Raw genomic sequence first — 23,705 nt, 5'->3', positions numbered from 1 at the left:
TTTTCCCAATATTCTATTTCTGCCTCCCCCCTTTTTTTTTTCTCACGGAAAGGAATTATCAAATGACCATTCCCCATATAAATCCCAAGAGCGAATCAAAATCCCTATACATAACAGACTAGTGCAGTAGCATTTCCTAAAATCCCTCAAACATAACAGCAATAATTACGCAATTTTAACAAATTCCATCCCAAATCTTAAACACACAGTAATAGATAGTCCAGGCAAGGTTTAACAGTCAGTCATCAACCATTCCCAAAGTCCCTCATATCAGTCCAAAGTACACTAGATGCAGGGTCCAGTCCATGGTCTCATTTAAAACTGCTGCTTCAGGCTGTGAAGTGATAGGAGGCTCTTGTTCCTTGCAGAGTGGGTGCGTCATGCCGACAATCAAAGCTAATCAAAGCTGATCCAGGTTCCAGAAGCAAACCAATATCTGTAATTTGACCAAAATCTAGAACAAAAACACAAATCTAACAAATAAAGATTAAATCAGTCTCAGATAGAAAGACACAGTTCACCAGACTGCTGCAAAATATGAGGAGGCCAAAATAAATTGGCCAGCAGTTTCCTGTGTGAAGAGATGAGTTTGCTTTACAGGCCAAGCAAAGGGGTGCAGTCCCAAGTTGCAACATCAGTGAGGTCTCACAGACCCCTGTTAATTGTCCACTTATCACGTAGAAACCTTAAAGAAACAAAACACAAATATCCAGTAGCAGATGATCAGGCGAAATACTTAGTTGCCCAAGCATTTAGGCTACAATGATTATATGTGACCAGAATGACATAACTAATTGAATATTATAATGATAATAGTCCTGATTCAATTCCTAAGGAAACATTCTATATATACAAAATAATACAATTGGCTTTAAGGAATCCCACAAATTTTAAAATAAGGAAAAAGAAAAAGCAGGAGGGGATGATAATAACAAAGCAGCTGAAAGGCATGGAGAATTGGACAAGAATAGTGCTGATGAACTTAAGGGTTATATGCCTCTCACTTTCACAGCTCAGTTATACCTGAGCAGACATCATTAGGGTCATCTCTTGACCTTCCTCCCTCAATTTTGCTCTCATGGGTGGAGGGAGAAGGAGGAGGAAGGAGGAGAAGGGGGAAGGACAGTGACAGCATCTGCACCACTCATGCAGCAGCTTTGTCCACCCCCTTTGATTACAAAGGGCACTAATTAAAGCTAAAGAGGAAGGGCAAGATATATCTGATTTAAAAATAGAAGTATACCCTGTGATTGAAGAGTTTGACTCGTCAGGTCAAGAAAAAAGAAAATATATGAAAGAGTGATCCAAATCACTATTGATCAGAGAAATGCAAATTAAGACAACTCTGAGATACCACTACACACCTGTCAGATTGTCTAAGATGACAGGAAAAAATAATGATGAATATTGGAGGGGATGCGGGAAAACTGGGACACTGATGCATTGTTGGTGGAGTTGTGAACGAATCCAACCATTCTGGAGAGCAATCTGGAATTATGCCCCAAAAGTTATCAGACTGTGCATATCCTTTGATCCAGCAGTGTTACTTCTGGGCTTATATCCCAAATAAATACTAAAGAAGGGAAAGGGACCAGTATGTGCCAAAATGTTTGTGGCAGCCCTGTTTGTAGTGGCTAGAAACTGGAAAATGAATAGATGCCCATCGATTGGAGAATGGCTGGGTAAATTGTGGTATATGAATGTTATGGAATATTGTTGTTCTGTAAGAAATGATCAGCAAGATGAATACAGAGAGGCTTGGAGAGACTTACATGAACTGATGCTAAGTGAAATGAGCAGAACCAGGAGATCATTATACACTTCAACAACGATACTGTATGAAGATGTATTCTGATGGAAGTGGATTTCTTTGACAAAGAGACCTAACTCAGTTTCAATTGATAAATGATGGACAGAAGCAGCTACACCCAAAGAAAGAACACTGGGAAATGAATGTAAACTATTTGCATTTTTGTTTTTCTTCCCGGGTTATTTTTATCTTCTGAATCCAATTCTCCCTGTGCAACAAGAGAACTGTTCAGTTCTGCAAACATATATTGTATCTAGGATATACTGCAACACATTTAACATATATAGGACTGCTTGCCATCTAGGGGAGGGGGTGGAGGGAAGGAGGGAGGGGAAAAATCGGAACAGAAGCGAGTGCAAGGGATAATGTTGTAAAAAAAAAAAATTACCCTGGTATGGGTTCTGTCAATAAAAAGTTATTATAAAATTAAATTAAATTTAAAAAAAAAGAAAAGAGAATGCTGAGTCTACAATACCACCCAAGGTTTGCTTAGGGTGTGCTCTGAGAAATTGCCATAGCTACCCTTGTTGTGGCAATCTTTTAAAGAGCTAATGGCATATGAGCCCTTTGCTCTCACAGGCAAGATGAATGAGGCAGGAGACTTATAGGATATGAAAAGAGCTCCAATTTATTATGCCATATAGCCTACATTTTTGTAAGCATGATCAGCTTGTGAACAGTAGGCAATCCCCAATCACCATTCCGAAAAGCAGCTTGTGGGCATTGCATATGCATGATTATCTGCCAATGGGAGGAGAGCCAATCTAGCAATTCAGCAGTTCACTCACAGGCCAGAGGCCCTGTTCAGGCATCCCTGTTCACTTAACTATTGGTTCTGACCCTTGGCTTATACGCATTCCCATGATCACAAATATTTGCTCCTTGCTCAACAAGGGTGTTTCTGCAGGTGGCAGAAAACTTATTGTGTACCAAAGGTCGAGATGGCCTCAGTACTCCCTCTTGGCAGGGTCCCATAACTCAGCAATTCCCCCTTTTTATCTTTTAGATTAAAAAGTTCTTTCTTGAGCTGCAACCTCTGAAAGGTTGGTGGAGAAAGATCTATAAAAGCATCCTAATATACAGGACAACAACAACACACAGGGCAATCCATGATTCTAATTTTAACCATCATGAAAAGTTATTATCAAACCAATGTTTGATTTTTTCAGCAGTTTTATCTGGATTCACATTGTAACTGAGCCTGGAGTTTCAGTAACTCTACTTTCAATGATAATGCTCTTTTTTCTAATGGGATTAAGGTCTGTTTCTCACTTTTGACAGGAAGCATTGATACATGACTTCCAGTGATCACAAATACAGTGTGATTTTCGATTTCAGTATCCAAGTAATCACTAACTGTACAATTCCAACAAGTAGCATTATAAAAATCTAATGGTAACAGTTACAGAGTCTCCCCACATAAATGCATATTTCCCTCCCAGACAGGCGTTGGTATAAAACTGGTATCCAATTCTGATGCCATTTGTCCAAGAACTAGGTCTCAAGGTGTTTTTCCATGTGCCAAACCGCTGGCCCAATTCCTGAGTGACAAAAATGTGTCCCATGGAGCCTTGTGCTTTCTAAGGGGCCAACCTGATGATCCACTGTATAGACAAGCTGCTGCAACCTTCCTGCAGATGAGGATGTTGCAATGAAGGGCATTCCCTGTATATCCCGCATTTGTGTCATATGATACTCCATCCCCACCATGAGACAATCCTAGGCCATGGTGGGTCCCGCCCACCTTTTGGCTTCTGTTACCAATCCTGATTGTGTGTAACACAAGCCCACATATTTAGAAAACATCTTGCTAGTGGTCTTGGGGGCACGTCTTCTCCTCCTTTTGGACTCTCCCCTCTTCTCCCTTCTTTTCCTCTTCAGTTCTGTGGACAACTTTGAGATATCTGGTGGGAATCCACTGCTGAAGGTTTTCTCCTGTGGAGATACAAGCATATTCTGGCCCCCACATTAGAACCCTATAGGTCCCTCCCATCCTTCAGGACGCTTTTTCATTACCATAGTCTCCTTCTTAGAGGGCCTTCTTAATGAAGATGGGGTGTTATCCCTGAGTGATTCTCTGTCTATGTTCACCAGAGAGTATTTCATAGCTGCACTTAAATAACTTGAATCAATTTTTAAGTAATTTATTGTGTACACCATTTTATCTACAGCTTTCTGAGTGACCCTACCTCCATCTCCCTGTTTTTGTTTTTTGATAAATCTCTTCAGGGTCTGATTTCTACAATGACCTGTCTTATAGGGTTGTAAGGAATCCCAAAAATATGATGTATAGAGAATTCCTGTAAGAACTGTTTTAATATTTTTGAGGTATATGAGGGTCCATTATCAGTCTTAATGGTTTGTGGAATACCCATAGAGGTAAAACAGTGAAATAGGTGATTTATTACATGAGCAGCAGCTTCCCCTCGTTAAGAGGATGAGATACAAAGCCTGAATAAGTGTCAACTGTAACATGAATGCATGTTTTCTCATATGTGTAACATCCATTTGCCATATATCATTTGGCCTGTCACCTCTGGGGCTAGTCCCCAGCCCTACAATGTATGAGAACACAAGCTACACATCTTTTTACTGTACTTCCTGCTGCTTGCTAGGATACCCCATAGCGAAAAGATCTGGCAGACAGATGCAAATGTTCATGAGCTTTTATTGCTTGTTCTAGAGGGCAGAGAAGAATACATTGTGTAAGCAGACCATTCACTATTTTATTCCCTTCAAATATAGGTCCCAGCCCCTTCATATGAGAGAGGATGTGCATTATATAAAAAGGGTGGACTCTCATTAAAATCACCTCTTGTACCAACCCCTCCCCCAGGTGGCAGGTAGACCAAGACATGTTAAATATGTTAAATACAATATATGTATACATATCCATGCAGTTATTTTAGCAAATCAAACATTATTCCAAGTTGAACAGGCAGTTCCGTCAAAACTACTTTCTCTATTAGGAAACAATTGTAGGGTAGTCAAGCCTCTACAATTCTATAATTTGACAAGCATCAAACTGAATTGTTTATGCAATATCCTTTCCTAGTAATATTAACCCAAATCTTAATCTGATGTCCCCATCTAAAGCCCCAAATACTATTGCAGGAAGGGAATAGCATTAATCCTACATAACTTCCCCCTTCAGAGAATTGATGGACTCCTTACAGGGAACTCACTCAGACACTGGGTAGTTTGGAATACATTCACCAACAAATGGGGCCCAAAGTCTTTGGGTATGAGGCAATGATCTCATTTTCTGAAACGACTTCCTTCTGAAAATGGGTGTTGAGTTGGGTCATCCTGCAGGGTCCCATTTGAAGGGGCTTGAGGTGACTGAAAATCCAGTGGGTTGAATCAAGCCCCTGAAACTGGTCAGTAGAGCTGTCTAGTGTTGGTCATTTGAAGGTGAATTGCTCAAGGCCTAGAGGAAAACAAACCCAAGAGAACTAAAAAGAGAGAGAGCAAGTACAAAGATCAGACCCCTCATTCTTGGGAGGTGTGTGTATATCTTCACTAAAGATTCTGTAGTTAAAAAGTGACTTTCCCATTGATGTAACAAAATGTTCCATAAGTTACATCTCTCTAAGAAAATTTGAGCATGATAAAATTTTCTTCTAAACCATATGAAAGACATTTCAGCTTCAGTTTCAATAATCAGTAAAATAACAGATTCCACAGATGATGGTATCAATTGTTTTCATATTTATATAAGGTTCTTAAAGGACCTTATTTCATACAGACACATACATCTGGCAACAGATAGATGACTAAGCCAAATACTCATTTACCTAATTATAAAATATAATGGTTACATATTTTCAGATCAAAAACAGCAAAATATTACATACTTAATCTGTGCTTATGGCTTCTATTGCCCCCTTATTCTGATTATAGAAATTTGCTATAGGAAGAACAAGAAGGAATCTGATTGTAATAGCATCAAAACTGATCCTTCAGGATCTTGGTCTGAGAGCACAGTTGACAACCAATCACATAGTAATAATCCCATTTTAGCCAACTCAGCTCTCAAATGGTGGGTTACTAACTTAATAATTCATCAGATAATCATTCCCCAATTCAAAACTCAAAACAATAACAATCATAATCCCAAGATATTTCATGTCAATACCAAATTTCACTATTCAGGTTTTAAAACCTAAACTATCTATCCCATGTGCCTGTAGAGCAAAACAGTTATAAAACATATTCATTAAACCATGAGATTATGATACACTTAATATTAGATAATTTGCTGAATGAATTATGAAATAACCACATTCAGAGAATTTTCAGCTAACCAGAAATCTAAAAAACTTCTCTTAGAAGTTCTTTGCATTGCTAAGTGATAGAACCTTTGACATAGCATCACAAATGACATCTTGAAATAACCATAGACTTGAAAAATAAAAACATTCAGTTATGAACACAGTGTAAATGTAAACTATTGCTTTAAACAATAGAATCAATTAATGTTAAAGTAAATTTTAAAAACTTAGCTTCTTTATCTGTCAGTTTCAGCAAATCCTTCCTCACCAATTTTGGCTACAATATTGGATATAAGACACAAAAAGTGTTTCTGTACTTTATGTTCCTGTCATTTGGGAAAAGCTTAGAACCTATTTGGTTCTGAGTATTCACAGAATCTCAAATAAAGAATCTGTTTAATGATATATAGACACTATCTCCTTGAGAATTTCAATGGATCCTAATTAGGAGGTTTCTAGGGTTCATGGCTTTGTTCTCCAAACACATATATTCATTTATGTACATTTGCACTTATTTTGCATTTACTTGTCTGTACACGTTCTTTCCCCACAGAACTTAATCCTTAAGACAAGGTCCATGTGTTTTTTGTTCTCACCTCAGCTTCCAGCATAGACTGTCAAGTATAGCAAATGCTTAATTAATATGCTGCCTGACTGAGCCTTCACAAATAATCAGCTATCTGCCCAATGGTTCATACTCTAAGAGGACAAGAATGACATTACTATGCTAGTCAAATTACAGTGTCTGGCAGGCTGTGGCCGATCAGAGCCACATAAGCTCAGAATGTTCTACTACAAGTTGGGCACAGATAGTCCAGAAGAACATGTAGGATGGGTTCCCTAAATGCAATCTTGTTTCTTTTGAGCTACTTTCTGCTTTGCTCATAAAGACCAGCACTTTCTCTGTGGAGGGCATGCCATGCTGAGCAGTCCTGTGTCAGTGTCTCTCATGTCATGCAGCCACATTGTGACTTTCCCCATCTCAGGTCACCAAAAGAAATTAAATGGAATTTTGGGGGTTTTGCTGGAAGGCCAGCAGAAGACACAGGACCTATGATGAAATATTAAACCCAAATTTTACAATAAAGTACAGTGTAAACCTAGCATAAAAGAAAAAGTTTTGACTTCTTTTCTGGTATGAAAAAATTTACACGAATTTTTCAGGTCTCATGCATTCCAAACCCCAACTCCTTCAGTGTGGAAAGGATAACAACTGTATATATATCTAGATGGAAGGCACAAAAGTTCAGTCAGTGCATGGGCTATACAACTAAAAAGAGTACCAAAGATTTCACATTCTTCTGGAGGGCAGAGAGAGAGGACACAGCCAAAAGCAAAGAATTCAGACAAGATGTTCTTGGGAAAATTCATATTTAAAAAACTGGAATGGACCTAAGAGGTCCTATTACAAATTCTCACTGCAGATGTAGCTGAACAGGCAAAATTAACTGGCCAAATTAATTACTAACCATTTGGCCTAAGATTTAAACCTAGATTTTGTGTGTGTGTGTGGGACAAACTCAATATTATTTCCTCTGTACTATACCACACTGAGTTTTGTTATGAAGAAAACCTTTAATATTAAATGTTATATAAAATGTAGCAAAATACATGTTACCACATAGCTCATACAACCTTGAGGGAAAAGGATGTACAAGCTTTTAAAAATGCTATGAACTTTTTATGTTGTACTTAGTGCCTAATACACAGTACTAAATAGTAGGCACCTAATATTGATTTGATTATATAATAATTAATCATTTAGTTTGGGAAACTCCTACTTGCTTCTGAGTATTCACAGAATCTCAAATAAAGAATCTGTTTAATGATATATAGACACTATCTCCTTGAGAATTTCAATGGATCCTAATTAGGAGGTTTCTAGGGTTCATGGCTTTGTTCTCCAAACACATATATTCATTTATGTACATTTGCACTTATTTTGCATTTACTTGTCTGTACACGTTCTTTCCCCACAGAACTTAATCCTTAAGACAAGGTCCATGTGTTTTTTGTTCTCACCTCAGCTTCCAGCATAGACTGTCAAGTATAGCAAATGCTTAATTAATATGCTGGCTGACTGAGCCTTCACAAATAATCAGCTATCTGCCCAATGGTTCATACTCTAAGAGGACAAGAATGACATTACTATGCTAGTCAAATTACAGTGTGTCTGGCAGGCTGTGGCCGATCAGAGCCACATAAGCTCAGAATGTTCTACTACAAGTTGGGCACAGATAGTCCAGAAGAACATGTAGGATGGGTTCCCTAAATGCAATCTTGTTTCTTTTGAGCTACTTTCTGCTTTGCTCATAAAGACCAGCACTTTCTCTGTGGAGGGCATGCCATGCTGAGCAGTCCTGTGTCAGTGTCTCTCATGTCATGCAGCCACATTGTGACTTTCCCCATCTCAGGTCACCAAAAGAAATTAAATGGTATTTTGGGGGTTTTGCTGGAAGGCCAGCAGAAGACACAGGACCTATGATGAAATATTAAACCCAAATTTTACAATAAAGTACAGTGTAAACCTAGCATAAAAGAAAAAGTTTTGACTTCTTTTCTGGTATGAAAAAATTTACACGAATTTTTCAGGTCTCATGCATTCCAAACCCCAACTCCTTCAGTGTGGAAAGGATAACAACTGTATATATATCTAGATGGAAGGCACAAAAGTTCAGTCAGTGCATGGGCTATACAACTAAAAAGAGTACCAAAGACTTCACATTCTTCTGGAGGGCAGAGAGAGAGGACACAGCCAAAAGCAAAGAATTCAGACAAGATGTTCTTGGGAAAATTCATATTTAAAAAACTGGAATGGACCTAAGAGGTCCTATTACAAATTCTCACTGCAGATGTAGCTGAACAGGCAAAATTAACTGGCCAAATTAATTACTAACCATTTGGCCTAAGATTTAAACCTAGATTTTGTGTGTGTGTGTGGGACAAACTCAATATTATTTCCTCTGTACTATACCACACTGAGTTTTGTTATGAAGAAAACCTTTAATATTAAATGTTATATAAAATGTAGCAAAATACATGTTACCACATAGCTCATACAACCTTGAGGGAAAAGGATGTACAAGCTTTTAAAAATGCTATGAACTTTTTATGTTGTACTTAGTGCCTAATACACAGTACTAAATAGTAGGCACCTAATATTGATTTGATTATATAATAATTAATCATTTAGTTTGGGAAACTCCTACTTGCTTCTTTCCTTCTTCCTGTCCTACCTAGGATCAAACAGCTACTAACATCAGTTTGCATTTGAACTCAGATCTTCCTGATTCTTAAGTTTTGTACTTCCTCTACTAAATAATACAGGAATGTTAGGTACAAGAGGGCTATTTACCACTTTTTTATAACCACATTAATAGTCAGTAGAACCCTGAAATAATAACATTCATAAAAAGTGCTGGATCTTGGAATATCTACTTTTGTAGTCTGACTTCACACTTTATAGAATGAAATGATCTTTGCAAGATCATGAAGCTGCCAAATGGAAATGCTGAAAACTGAATCCAAACTCCCTAAATCCATTGCTCACAATACCATACCACAGTGGAAACAAAATTTTCCAGAAGTCCATCTGAGAGGTGAACATTGGAGACAGTGATCTTACAGGTTTTTCTCCATCTCTTCCAGATTAATGCTCTATAGCCCACTCTCAGCAAGGTCTTTTTGGTTTCAGATGTCAAAAGAAAGAATCTAGATATAGTGCACACTTTTCCCCCGTAGGCAACTGGGGTTAAGTGATTTGCCCAGGGTCACACAGCTAGGAAGTGTTAAGTGTCTGAGACCACATTTGAACTCAAATCCTCCTGACTTCAGGGCTGGTGCTCTATTCATCTTGCCATCTGGCTGCCCCTAAGCACCTAGATGTAGAACAGGAAGAGAACACTTATTATTTGCCAGGAACTTTGCTCCTTACAAGTATTGACATTTGGTTCTCACAATCCTGGGAGACTGGAATTGATGAAGCCCCACTGGCATAGGCTGGAGGCAAGCAGGGAGCAGCACTGATTGGGTTATAAAGGGACTCCTGATTACAGCAACTCTACCTTTACTGCATCCAATCAGAAAATCAGTGCCCAACCCCCAAGGTTTATTATTTCCCCTACAAAACAGATCTGCTCATACAGTAGTTCCTTGCTGAACTTTTTTGAGAATTCAGCCCACCAATGTAATCCCATCTCATGGCTTCTTCCTCCTGCTTATCACTAGGGAACTTATCTTTCCCTTGTTAATTACTAAACCTTTAGGATTTAGCCCCATACTCTCAGAAGTGAAAATTTTTGCCCCGATTTGGAGAATGTGGCCTACAAATTCTTTTGAGATGACCCAACTTATGAGCCATAACTCCAATATATTTTGAGGTGTCATTCCCCATCCCATCATTTTGGGGAGTTTCATTGTACCCCCTGTAACTTCAACAGTATTTATTATTATCCTCATTTTTAAGTTGAGGAAACAAGAGGCAGAGGTTAAATAACTAGCCCAGAGTCTTATAGCTAAGAGACTGGATAAGAATTCAGGTTTCTATGTGCTTGCACAAAATACAAACCAGCCTTGTTACTTAACATACAGAGCATCTTAACAACATTGTTTTATGTGTCATAAATACATAGAGCATTGCTATAAAGCAAACTGGCCAGTAAAGTAAATGTATTAAACTCCACAGAAATATTTGTATTTTATTTCTTTTTAATTTGTTTTATTGAACTAAACAATTTTTAATAACATCACTTTGAGATGTTCAAATATATCCATTTTATACACATTGAAATGAACATGTTTCATCATTATTAATAGCAACTATATAGCACCTTACAATTATCACATCTTATCCTACAAACAAGCTTGGCAGATAGATGCTACCATTATTTTCATTTTTATAGTTGAGGAAACTAAGACAAATTAAGTGCCTGTGCAAGGCCCAAAGCTTGTATTTGAAGGCAGGATTTGAACTCAGGTCTTCCAGACCAAGTCCAGATTTTTGTTCACTGTACCATCTAGCTGCCTCAGATTTGCCTAGAACAAGGATTCTTAATGGTTTTCTGTATTATGGAGACCTTGGGAGCTTAGGTGAATCCTATGGACTCCTTCTCAAAACAATGTTTTAAAAAAAACAAATAAAAGCTCAATAAAGGAGACTAATTTTTACTGAAATAGTTATCAAAAAATATATTTTTTAAAAGTTCAATATCCCAGATTATGAACCTCTGGAAAGTGACCAGGGGAAGAGAGGGAATGGACAAGATAAAAAATTCTTTACAGATGCTAGAACAAAAGAAGATTTGCATGCTTATTTAAAAAAAAACTAAAACAAACATATACATTTCTCTTCTTAGAGGAGTCATTTGAACCTAAGCAGATTCTAATAACTTCAGTAGAAGCTACATGATTGAAAGAACTTATTGTATTTTTTCTAAATTACATACCATCAAAAGGCTGACAAAAAGATAATAAATTTGTTTTTGGCAAAAGAAATTCAGGATGATCACATAAGATGGAAAGGTTGCAATTTGCACTGATATCACTAAACTTTGAAGTTTATCACATATTAGTGATGTTCAAAGAGTAGACATAAAGATCTTCTCTCAAAGAATGTATGCTTCTCCAGGGAAACTAAAGCACTTTTTTTTTTTTTTTTACAGTAATGGAAACAGAATCAAGTATTAAAAATATTTTAATATACATGGGAATAGTTTTTAATGAACTGGTGTGAGGGCCTCAAAAAGTCTTTGTGCAGCAAGTTCTACCATTTCTCGAAGGGACTCGTCATCTTCACTTCCTTCTTCACATTCAACTGTCTGAAAGGTAATGGACACAACACATTAAGTCAAATTTTGTAGTTGACAGACCAACATCAGCTTAAGTGGCAAACACTTCTTATACAGGTGAAGGCCAAGTATCAACACAGAGACTTCAGCTACAGTAAAGTCTTTTGGGAATTCTTTATAGAGAGGTTCAGTAAGAGATTTATAATAGTCCTAAGAAATAACAAACTAAACAATGAATTTATGTCAAAAAAGAGATCAATTTTGGAAAAGCTAAATAATAAATCTAAAGACTTTTTTTTTTTTTTTTTTTTTTAATAATAAATTTTATTTTTATTTAATAATATCTTCGCATTGACAGAATCCATGCCAGGATAATTTCTACACGACATTATCCCTTGCAATCACTTATGTTTCGTTTTTTCCCCCTCCCTCCCTAAATCTAAAGACTTATGAGAACTATGGCTTTTTCAAAGGCTCTTATGCAAATAGCACCCTAGAGATTTAGTTTGTATCCTTCACAAGGGTGATAGTAAATAATTTTAGTAGGAAATGGATGTGATAATTCAACCAGCAACTGTTTTTACTAAATCTCATTTCAAAATCAATAATAGCCATGCAGAAGCTTCTGAAAAAAAAAAATTACACTTTCTTTGATTAGCAAAGTAATTCAAACTTCACTGCTCATATAAAGCAACGAACATCTTTCCCTCAAATATACATTAAATCATCAGAATTGCTTATATCTATATCTATACACCCACCCACACACACACACACACACACACAGATTAAATTCTGTTCTCAATTTGCAGAAATCATGAGAACCTACATGTCCAAAGGATCTTATTTGTGCTTAAGCTTAAGAAACTATTTGAGTATCACTTGAAGCAGGCTGGTTGCTTTCAACAAATATACATACTCTTGTCTCCAACGATATATTGGCAGTCTTTCCATCCACTGTGACACTTAGAATGGATCCTTCTTTAACACTTACACAATCTTCCCCAAATATGTCCCTTCAAACAAAAAAAAAAGTTAAAATTTTTAATTGAGAAATTTCAGACATTAGAAAAAATGCAGAACTTTAAGTAATCTGATAAAATTACACCCTCATAAAATCTGAAAAAGCCACAAATTTGGTGCTTGGCTATACTTTCAAAGCAGAATTTAAGTAAATACTTAAACCATCAAGGGGAAGGGGAGGGGGAGGAGTCCACAAGGGTGTGTGTGTATGTGGTGTGTGTGTGTGTAACTCTTCTAAATTAAACTTGATGAATTTTATTAACTTTATCAAGTTGATTTAGTTATAGTAACAACAGAGTTAAGTCCAAAGTTACTTATCAGTATTTTTTTTTTTTGTTAAGCAGTAAAATGATAAAACCAACAATACATCTAGGATATACTGTAACATATCTAACATATATAGGACTGCTTGCCATCTAGGGGAGAGGGTGGAGGGAGGGAGGGGAAAAATTGGAACAGAAGGGAGTGCAAGGGATAATGTTGTAAAAAAAAATTACCCGGGCATGGATTCTGTCAATATAAAGTTATTATAAAATAAAATAAAATATTAAAAAATGGCATGGATTCTGTCAATATAAAGTTATTATAAAATAAAATAAAATAAAATATTTAAAAAAAAGATAAAACCAACAATACTCAAATACGGGTGTGATTTAATGCCTTCTTTGAAGTGTTCTTCCCATTCCTCATGAGACATGGAAATGATTTATAGTTCTATCTAAGCAAAGAATGCTGCTATGTCAAGAAAGCTAAGTGGTTAGAGTGTTTGAGTCAGGGAAAACCTGGGTTTAAATCTAGTCTCAGACATCAGCTATGTGATCCTGGGTCATTTATCCTGGGTCAGTAAACTGACTGTCTCAGTTTAGTCATCTATAAAATGAGGATAATAATAATACCTTGTTTTGGGGATCAAATGAAAGAATAATTCAAAAGCATTTGCTTAGTGCCTAGCACACCGTAAGCATTATATAAATGTAACAACAATGACAACTACTACCACTACTAATATGACTTCAAGCTGGAAAAGTTTAGAGGATCTCTGTTATTAGCATGGTAAGACCATAGCTCTTCAATGAATAAATTTTCTATCAATAGTCAAGTACACAAAGTATTTTAAGTACAGGAAATTCTAATCATTTTGCAAAGATATATTTCTAAAATGGCAATGGGAAAATTTTTCAATTACCTGGTGCCCTATTATTGCTAATTTGAAAGTCTTTCCATTCAAATACAAATATTTCCTCCATAATAAATAGAATGAAAAGGATAAGTATAACATAACTTTAACATATATTACATGTCCTTTGAAGACAGATCGTAATTTTATCTAAAATTGATTCCACTAAAAAAAACCTGACAATCAAGTATAAAGCATAACCCATCAAGCAATAAACATTTACTGAAAGCCAATTATGTACCAGGCACTGTGCTAGAGGCTAGGGGCTAGGAAATAAAAAGAGGCAAAAGACATTCCCTTCCTCAACAAACTTATAATCTAATGGTGAAAAAAACATACAAACAAGTTATATATAGAATAAATAGGAAATAAATAACAAAATTGTTAGTAGTTTTCTAGACGTGAGGGGTTGGAAAGGGCTTTCAGAAAAGATAGGATTTCAGCTGGGATTTAAAGGAGCTAGCAAGTGGAAGAGGGAGAACATCCAAATATGGGCAATGGATATAGAAAATGCTCAGAGCAAGTTGTTCACAAAGCCAGTGTCTCTGGGTGAAAAAATATGCTTTCAGGGGTGAAGAGCTGTTGTTTGTCCACCACCCTTAAGGAGGGAGTATGACATTGCACAGGTGCTGCCATGACATGAGAGTGGATTGCATTTAAGTGAGGGAGGTTGGGCATGGTCAGCAGTCTCGCTTTGTCCTCCAGACTCTGGATAGAGGGACAAGACATACGTCAGGATGGCCAAGCCCTTTTTAAAAATAAGATCTTTTAAGCAGGTCTCCATTTGACTAAGACCGCACCCTTTCAGTGATTAAACTGGAACTTATGCCAGCATTTGACAAACAGCAGGTATTTAATAAAATTCTTAAGGGACCCCATTCAAATCCAAGCACATCACAATTGATTTTCTAATCCTAAATTCAACTGCTTGCAAGGTTAAGTGGGGTCTGACCAAGATCTAAAGAGAGCTAACGCAATTTCATTACCAGTAATGTCCTCCAAGAAAAATGGAAGATTTTAGAAAAGGAGAGGGAGAAAGCTCAGAAACCTCCCTAGATACTGGTTATAATAACCATTTCTTTCACACACACCCCCTCCTCTCCCTCTCCCCCCCATTAGATTCTTGAGAGGCACATCCTCCTCAATGAAGCATTAACTGATATGATAAGCACTTTGTCATGGATTTCTAATTTTCTATGGAATTTATGAGGGGAGGAATGTGAGGGGAAAAGATGGACAGAGCTTTGATAAACAGACCTTACAGATAAAAGTCACAAAGGAAAAAGTAAATAGCAAATTAATGTTCACAGATGTGCTTTTGAAAACATCTGATGTAATTCTAGTTTAGGTATAGTCTCAGAGTACTTCTCAGCTCAGGTCATTTGGAGAAATTCTCTTCTAAACATTTCCTACACAATTGATCTTAACAAAAATTTAAATTTATTTTGCTAATAATCATGTCACATAATTAAAGTTATCTCAAATCTTATATGTCTATTACTAGAAAATCAAATCTAGAGATTGTAAAAGATTGTAGAGATGTAAGGCACCTGGAAATGTAGGAGGCTAATTCAGGAAAGGCTTTGAATGTTCTCTTCATACTTTTCTTCCAATTGGAACTTAAGCTTCTAGAGGATTGTTTAATCTTGTATTCACTACTTGCATTCACTATTCCACACATCTAGAAAATGTTTAATAAATGCTTACTGACTGAAAGAGTTGAGGCTGGTGAGGAAAGTTAAGGACAATAAAAAGGTATGTCTGAAGCTATGCCATGGTTAATAAAGAGGATCAAAGAAGAGTCAGTTCTTTGGCTCAAGGTAGAGAGAAATAAAAGATACATACAAACAAAATAACAATGATCAAGAGTAAAATTCACTAAGAAAAACAAAGTAGGGGTAGTAAACATTGATCTCAGATAAGATCAAAGCCAGAAAAAATTCAATTAAGAAAGAAATCTACATTATATGTCAGCCATATTAATACTGGTGTGTTTGTATGTTTACATATAGTAGTACTTAACTGTAGCCTGCTTGGAGGAGAAAAGGAGAGGGGGAAAAAAAAAAGTATAAAGTGCCCAGCAGAGAACAAAAGAAAACCTATAAGGAATCAGAGAAAAGATGGACAGTTCTGAATACAATGTCTTCTTTTATATATGCTTTTTTGAAATGGAAATTTATTTTACATATTTTAAATCCTCCCCCTTATGTTCTGCTATGCACATAACAATGCTCCCCCCCACCTTTTGTATTTAAGTTTTAAACTCAATGAAGGCAGATGTTCCAACTCTTATCCTGCCTGTTTTTGTCTAATAGGGAATGCTATTAAATGCCTAATGACTAGACTAGAAAGGATAAGAACAAAAATGGCTAATAAGGACTAATGACCTAGATAAGCTACAATTAATAAGGACATAAGAAAACAACTGGCTGCTTTTGATGAATTCAAGTCACCTGATTCAGACAAACTACTTCCTTGCACACTGAAAGTTAACAAATGTGATTGCTGAGACATTGTCAGTGATATCTAAAAGATCTTTAATGGGGTACTACTATGGGACAAAAGTCCCTTCAAAAAAATGGAAAAGAATATGAGCTGCAAAATAAGGTTAATAATCCTGGCTTGAGTCCTGACAAAAATCAAGAATGAATTACTAAAGAAATGGTTGGGGGGGGGGGGGTGGAGAGTGGGGAGGGCAGCTAGGTGGCACAGTAGATAGAGCACCAGCCCTGAAGTCAGGAAGACCCGAGTTTAAATATGGCTTCAGACACTTAACACTTTCTAGCTGTGTGATCCTGGCTATAAGGGTTCTTTAAATAGGCCAGCACAGTGCAACAGGAGGTTTGAGTGGCCCAGAAGTAATTTCTGTGGCTAGGGGACTGCCCCATGAGCGGGATCCTGATCATATCAAGATAACTATTTAACGGGAGAAAGCTCCTTCACTGATTGGCTGTGTGTGACCACACAGATCCTTTCTAAGCTCACTGCAAGCAGCAGGTCGCTCTCTTTATCCTGGGGTAGCTGAGCCAGGTGGATGGATAGCTGAGAGAGGTAAGGAGCTTGATAGTGAACATGTGGGTCTTCAGACAAGGTGTTCACTAGGAAATTAACAAGTCAGAACATTATGTGAGCATGTATAATAAAGACTAAGTTTGCACAGGGCTGTTCTTGAGCACGATATCGGTTATTAAACTATGATTCAAGAAATCGTAGCCAGACACTGCTGAAGGCCTCAGAAGAGGTGAGTGAGGTAGAATTAGTTGACATTGCAAAGGTCAGTGGCCAGAGACGCCCTGTGAATTAGGAGAATGGCAATGTGAAATATAGGTAACAGTCGAGCTTTCACAGATGAAGTGATTGCTCAGTGTTAAGTAATGAAACAATATTTTACACCTGGGCAAGTCACTAATCCAAATGCCTCAGGGAAAAAAAAAGTTGGGAGACACCTAGAAAAGGAACTCATAAGAGCCAGACTGGCTTTATCAGGACCATGTCATGCCCAAATGACAAATTACTTTTTGACCCAGTTACCAAAATACTGGATTTGAGGAATACTATAAATATAGTTTACCTGAATTTTTAACAAACAACCTAGTGTACCTTACACTATTCTTGTAGAAAAAGTGGAAATATAAATTAGATGATGGTGTACTTATATGGATTAGGATTATATATATATAATGGATTATATAGCTGAATGGCCACAGGCAAGGAGGAGTCAATGTTCTAATGTGAATCACTTTAGAAGGAAGTTTGCAGGGTGTGAGAGTAAGAACTTATCTTCGGTAGTCCTGTGCTGTTTAGCATTTCTATTAACAATTAAGTAAAGGCATAAATAGCATGCTCATCAAATTTGCAGACAACACAAACCTGGAATGGATAGCTAAAATAATAGTGATAATCAGGATTCAAAAATATCTTGATAGGTTAGAACATTGGGCTGAAGATATAACAGGGATAAAAGTATTATACCACTGTTCCAAACATGGACTTCAGAAGTAAAAGAAGTTCCTTTCAGAAAAAGAAGAGCATTCTTGTGGGTTACAAACTCAAGTCCTTTTTGTGATACAAGAACCAAAAATCCAATAAAATCCTGAGTTATGAGGCATAGCTTTCGGGAATAGTTATTGTTGGCAGTCCAACTGTATCTTGTATTCCATTTCACACAAGCAATATTATCTTCTATTCTGAGTACCACACTTTAGGAGTACCTTCCAGTTGAAAAGCAACTAAGATAGTGAAAGGCTTTGAGTCTATACCATATAAGAATCAAGAATCAATTGAAGAAAGTGGGGAGGTTTAGAGTGGAGACACTGGTATTATTACAGCTGTGTTCAAATATTTGGAAAGACTGTATCTTAAGACTGGGGGGACTGGGAGTAGCCTAGGTTTGATTGGAGCTATCCAAAGTAAAATGTGCTTCCTTGGTCTTTCCCATCATTAGAAGAATCAGATACCACTTTTTGCATATGGTGTGGCAGTGATCCATTTTTAAGTATGAACTGGACTAGATATCTGCTGAAATGACTTCCAACTCTGGAATTCTTTTATTCTATTAATATGTATTTATGAAACTATAGAAAACTCCTAAACTCTGCCTTGGGCCTTCCCTTTAGAGTCTTTCTTGATGACCTTATCAAATATCCACTGGTTTAATTATCACCTCTTTGCAGATATTCTCAAATCTATATATTTAATTCTGGTTCTCTCATAAGTTTCAATCCTATGTTACCAACTGTATTGTATCTCTCTACCTGGAAATCTTATAAACATGTCTAATATGGAATACAATATCTTCTCTCTGAAACCCACCTCTTTGCCAAACTTTCCTATTTTTGTTAAGGGTACAGCATCATCTGTACCTGATCTAAAATTATATTATAAAGCAGCAGTCACCAAAACCATCTGGTATTGGCTTAGAAATAGATTAGTTGATCAGTGGAAAAGGTTAGGTTCACAAGACAGAACAGTCAACTATAGCAATCTAGTGTTTGACAAACCCAAAGATTCTAAATTTTGGGATAAGATTTCATTTTTTGATAAAAACTGCTGGGATAACTGGAAATTAGTATGGCAGAAACTAGGCAAGGACCCACACTTAACACCACATACCAAGATAAGATCAAAATGGGTCCATGACCTAGGCATAAAGAACGAGATTATAAATAAATTAGAGGAACATAGGATAGTTTATCTCTCAGACTTGTGGAGGAGAAAGAAATTTGTGACCAAAGATGAACTAGAGACCATTACCAATCACAAAATAGAAAATTTTGATTATATCAAATTAAAAAGCCTTTGTACAAACAGAACGAATGCAAACAAGATTAGTAGGGAAGTAACAAACTGGGAAAACATCTTTACAATTAAAGGTTCTGATAAAGGCCTCATTTCCAAAATATATAGAGAACTGACTCAAATTTATAAAAAATCAAGCCATTCTCCAATTGATAAATGGTCAAAGGATATGAACAGACAATTTTCAGATGAAGAAATTGAAACTATTACCACTCACATGAAAGAGTGTTCCAAATCACTATTGATCAGAGAAATGCAAATTAAGACAACTCTGAGATACCACTACACACCTGTCAGATTGTCTAAGATGACAGGAAAAAACAATGATGAATGTTGGAGGGGATGCGGGAAAACGGGGACATTGATGCATTGTTGGTGGAGTTGTGAACGAATCCAGCCATTCTGGAGAGCGATCTGGAATTATGCCCAAAAAGTTATCAAACTGTGCATACCCTTTGATCCAGCAGTGTTTCTATTGGCTTATACCCCAAAGAGATACTAAAAAGGGAAGGGGACCTGTATGTGCCAAAATGTTTGTAGCAGCCCTGTTTGTAGTGGCCAGAAACTGGAAAATGAATGGATGCCCATCAATTGGAGAATGGCTGGGTAAATTGTGGTATATGAATGTTATGGAATATTATTGCTCTGTAAGGAATGACCAGCAGGATGAATACAGAGAGGCTTGGAGAGACCTACATGGACTGATGCTAAGTGAGATGAGCAGAACCAGGAGATCATTATACACTTCGACAACGATATTGTATGAGGATGTATTCTGATGGAAGTGGATTTCTCTGACAAAGAGACTTAACTGAGTTTCATTGAGAAATGATGGACAGAAACAGCTACACCCAAAGAAGGAATACTGGGAAATGAATGTGAACTATTTGCATTTTTGATTTTCTTCCCGAGTTATTTTTACCTTCTGAATCCAATTCTCCCTGTGCAACAAGAGAACTGTTCGGTTCTGCAAATATGTATTGTATCTAGGATATACTGCAACATGTTTAGCATATATAGGACTGCTTGCCATCCTGGGGTGGGGGGGGGAGGAGGGAGGGAGGGAAAAAATGAAACATAAGTGATTGCAAGGGATAATGTCGTGTAGAAATTATCCTGGCATGGATTCTGTCAATGCGAAGTTATTATTAAATAAAATAAAATTTATAAAAAAAAAAAAAAAAAAAAAAGGGTACAGCATCATCACTCTTTTCTCACCCTCAACTCTTCCCTCCTCCTCAATCTTCCCAGCCCCCTAGTAAGTTGCAAAGTTTGTGCATCCTACCTTCACAACTCTCACACCCATTGTTTTTCTCTTCACTCACACAGACTCCACCCTAAGTTCAGACCCTTATCAATTCCTACTTGAATTATTTCAATATTATCCTTAATTAGTCTTCCTATCTCCAATTACTGTATTTCCTTTTCCACACAGATACTAAACTGACATTCCTAAATTATAGCACACATCATGGTCACTTCCTTTTTTCAGAACAAAATTCTGCTTGTTATTTACTGTCCTCCAGGCAGAATCTAGCTCTAACCCCTCTTTCCAAATTAATTTCACATTACCTCTCACACACTCTACATTCCACTTATATTAGCCCATTAGATGTCTCTCCTTTCCCTCCTCCCCTTCATCCAGTACATTCCAGCTTCTGGCCTGGAAATGCATCTTAGAATCGTCAGTTCCTTTCAAGGTTTAGCTCAAATGCCACATTCTGCATAAGGTCTTACCATGGAGTTTTTCTCATTTCCTTGAGAAATTTAATATTTACTTATCTGTGTATATTATTTTCCCTCTCAATAAAAGTTACTGCTGTTAAAGACAGGGACTGATTAGTTCTTAAGTCTGTATTATCAGTGTCAGGCACAAAGTAGGTACTTAATATTTACTAAATATAAAAATGTGATTAATACATTGATTTCATGAACAGAAATTCATTTAACCCCTCATTATAAGGAAATTGAGATTCACAGAAGTGATTTGTCCAAGGTAACAAGCAGCAGAACTATAATTAAAGCCCAAATCCTCTGACTCCAAATCTAGTGCTCTTTTATGGCCAAACAAACCCAAAAAACTAGTTAATGAAAGAATTAAGATTAGATACAAGGTTTACTAAATGCCACTATTTCAACCATTCAATTCAAATAATACTGAGTGATACAAAAATCTTACTGAAGCATAATCTCCAATCTCTTGCTGTAAATGTGCATTTCTATTTTTTTTGATACCTTCGGTACTGCACCTGGGAGGAAAAATTTAAAAAATAAGATTTAGTTCCTTTTCCAAATAAATGTGAGAATAAGAGTAATTTTTTTATAATTGTATTTTAATAATTGGATTAATTTATACTTCTATGTACTTTACACATTAAAAAAATTAGTATACAATTTAAAAAATTAGTCACATTTATATGTGGCTCTAAAATAATTGTTTCTTTCTTCTAAAATAAATAAAATAAAACTGTTTCTTTCTGGATGCATTTAATATTTTTTATTTGATCTGAGAGATCTGAAATTTGATTATAACATGCCTGGGAGTTTTCATTTTGGGATCTCTTTAGGAGGTGATTAGTGGATTCTTTCAATTTTTATTTCATCCTTTGGTTCCAGACTATCAGGGCAGTTTTCATTGCTAATTTCTTGAAAGATGAGGCTCTTATTCTAGTAAGGGCTTTAAAGTAGCCTAATAAGCCTTAACTTATCTCTCCTAGATCTTTTCCAGCTCAGTTATTTTCCCTATGAGATAATTAAATTTTCTTCAACTTTTTTCACTCTTTTGATTTTGTTTCATGTTTCTTTATATGTCATGGGTTCATTACATTTAACTTACCACATTTTAATTTTTAAGGAATTATCTTTGTGAATGAGTTTTTATATCTCTTTTTCCATTTAGACAATTCTACTTTTTTTTTTTAAATATTAAACCTAAATACAAAACAAGGAAAAACAAAAAAGAAAAAGAAAGCATTCTCAGACTAATTAAAAGACAGGGTTTGATTGTAACTCAGGAACAGATTGATGGACTGGTGGATACATTAGAATGAATGTCCCCTTGATTCTTCAAGAAGAGATAGAGGCAGATAATTGGAAACTAGTAGGAGATGAACTATGTGAATAGCATAATGATAATGGTCCTGATTCAATTTCCAAGTCCTTCTAGAACTTCTGGAAATCTTTTACAACATCATGTTGATTCATATTGTTTGTTATGTGCACTTGCATGTACAATTCATGTTTGTTACACCACATCTAGCCTATACCAGCTGTGGAGAGAGTCATCACTGCTAGCCTGTGCTTTATTGTTAGGTGATTCTGTAATATCTCCCATGCTGATGGGTTTTTGTATACCTATTTCTAGTAAGACCCTTCAGCCCAGAAACCCGCTTACACTTCTGGCTTGACTCCCCATTTCCCTTTGATGTTTTTCACCTCCTTTCCTAAGAAGTCAGGGGGTGCATGATCACCTTTTTGGGGTTCTCACCTCCCTGAGAAGTCAGGGATGGTGTGACCACTTGTGTTCTAAAACAAAAGAAAGCAGGAGATAAAAAGGGTTGAAACTCTTAAAAGGTGTGCTTGAATCAGACAAGGGAGCACTTAAGGCTAATCACCTATTTGACAATAACTCTATTAGCATATGTTTGGAAAAATGGCCCTTCTCATTGTTTGGTGCTGGCTCAATGTCTGGTATATACAGTAATTATAAGCAAGGATTAGAGGGGGAGTGAGGCGAGCCAGACTCACTTGGGGGCAGGACAAGGAGAAGTATGGAGATTCTGGACTCTAAAACTGAGAAGAGATATTTGGCTAAATTCCTGGCAGTTTGCCTGCTTCTCCCCCTAAAGACCAAGGACTTTTACTTATCCTGACTTTGGCTGATCCTGAAGCTCCAACGAGCTTGCCCAGACTTTACGGTTAGTTTTGTTAGATCATTTTTGGCTGCAGCCCTACTTCTTTTGATTGCCAGTATATATTATTCCAGTATGTGTGGCATTTTATTGTTGCTGCTGATAAATCTTATACAATTCTGATTATAGTTTCAGCATATTTGATTTATTTTGTTTCTTATAAATGTTCTCTTTGATCTGGCAGTTTTGAAATTTGGCGACATTTCTATATTTTCTTTGTAGAATCTCTTTGAAGTGGTGAAAGATGGATTTTTTCTATTTCTCCTTTCCCCTTGTATTCTGTTACTCCAGGACAATTTTGATTATTTCTTGCTTTATTGTGTCAAGGTTCTTAATTTGATCATAGCTTTCAGACAGTCCAAAGTTTCTTATATTTTCTTTTTGACCTGTTTTCCATACCAATTGTTTTCCTTGCTTCACATTTGT

At 36.5% G+C, this 23,705-nt stretch overlaps 1 protein-coding gene across 2 annotated transcripts in view; it reads right to left on the bottom strand.

Annotated features, from left to right (window-relative positions):
- Window positions 1-11,758: 11,758 nt before the first annotated feature.
- The window catches only part of CPSF3 (cleavage and polyadenylation specific factor 3), a 51,083-nt gene continuing 39,136 nt past the window's right edge, over window positions 11,759-23,705 (bottom strand). For both annotated transcript variants that reach the window (XM_051976087.1, XM_051976089.1), the window contains 3 exons: window positions 21,548-21,617; window positions 12,790-12,886; window positions 11,759-11,900 (listed from right to left, as the gene is read on the bottom strand). In XM_051976087.1, the coding sequence (XP_051832047.1) occupies window positions 11,799-11,900; window positions 12,790-12,886; window positions 21,548-21,617 (269 nt within the window). In that variant the 3' untranslated portion in view covers window positions 11,759-11,798. The remainder of the gene's footprint in view (window positions 11,901-12,789; window positions 12,887-21,547; window positions 21,618-23,705) is intronic.

Source organism: Antechinus flavipes, chromosome 2 (assembly GCF_016432865.1).
Source record: "Antechinus flavipes isolate AdamAnt ecotype Samford, QLD, Australia chromosome 2, AdamAnt_v2, whole genome shotgun sequence".
Lineage (NCBI taxonomy): Eukaryota > Metazoa > Chordata > Mammalia > Dasyuromorphia > Dasyuridae > Antechinus > Antechinus flavipes.
Note: the sequence above shows the minus strand (reverse complement) of the source record. Positions and strands in the feature narration are given on the sequence as shown.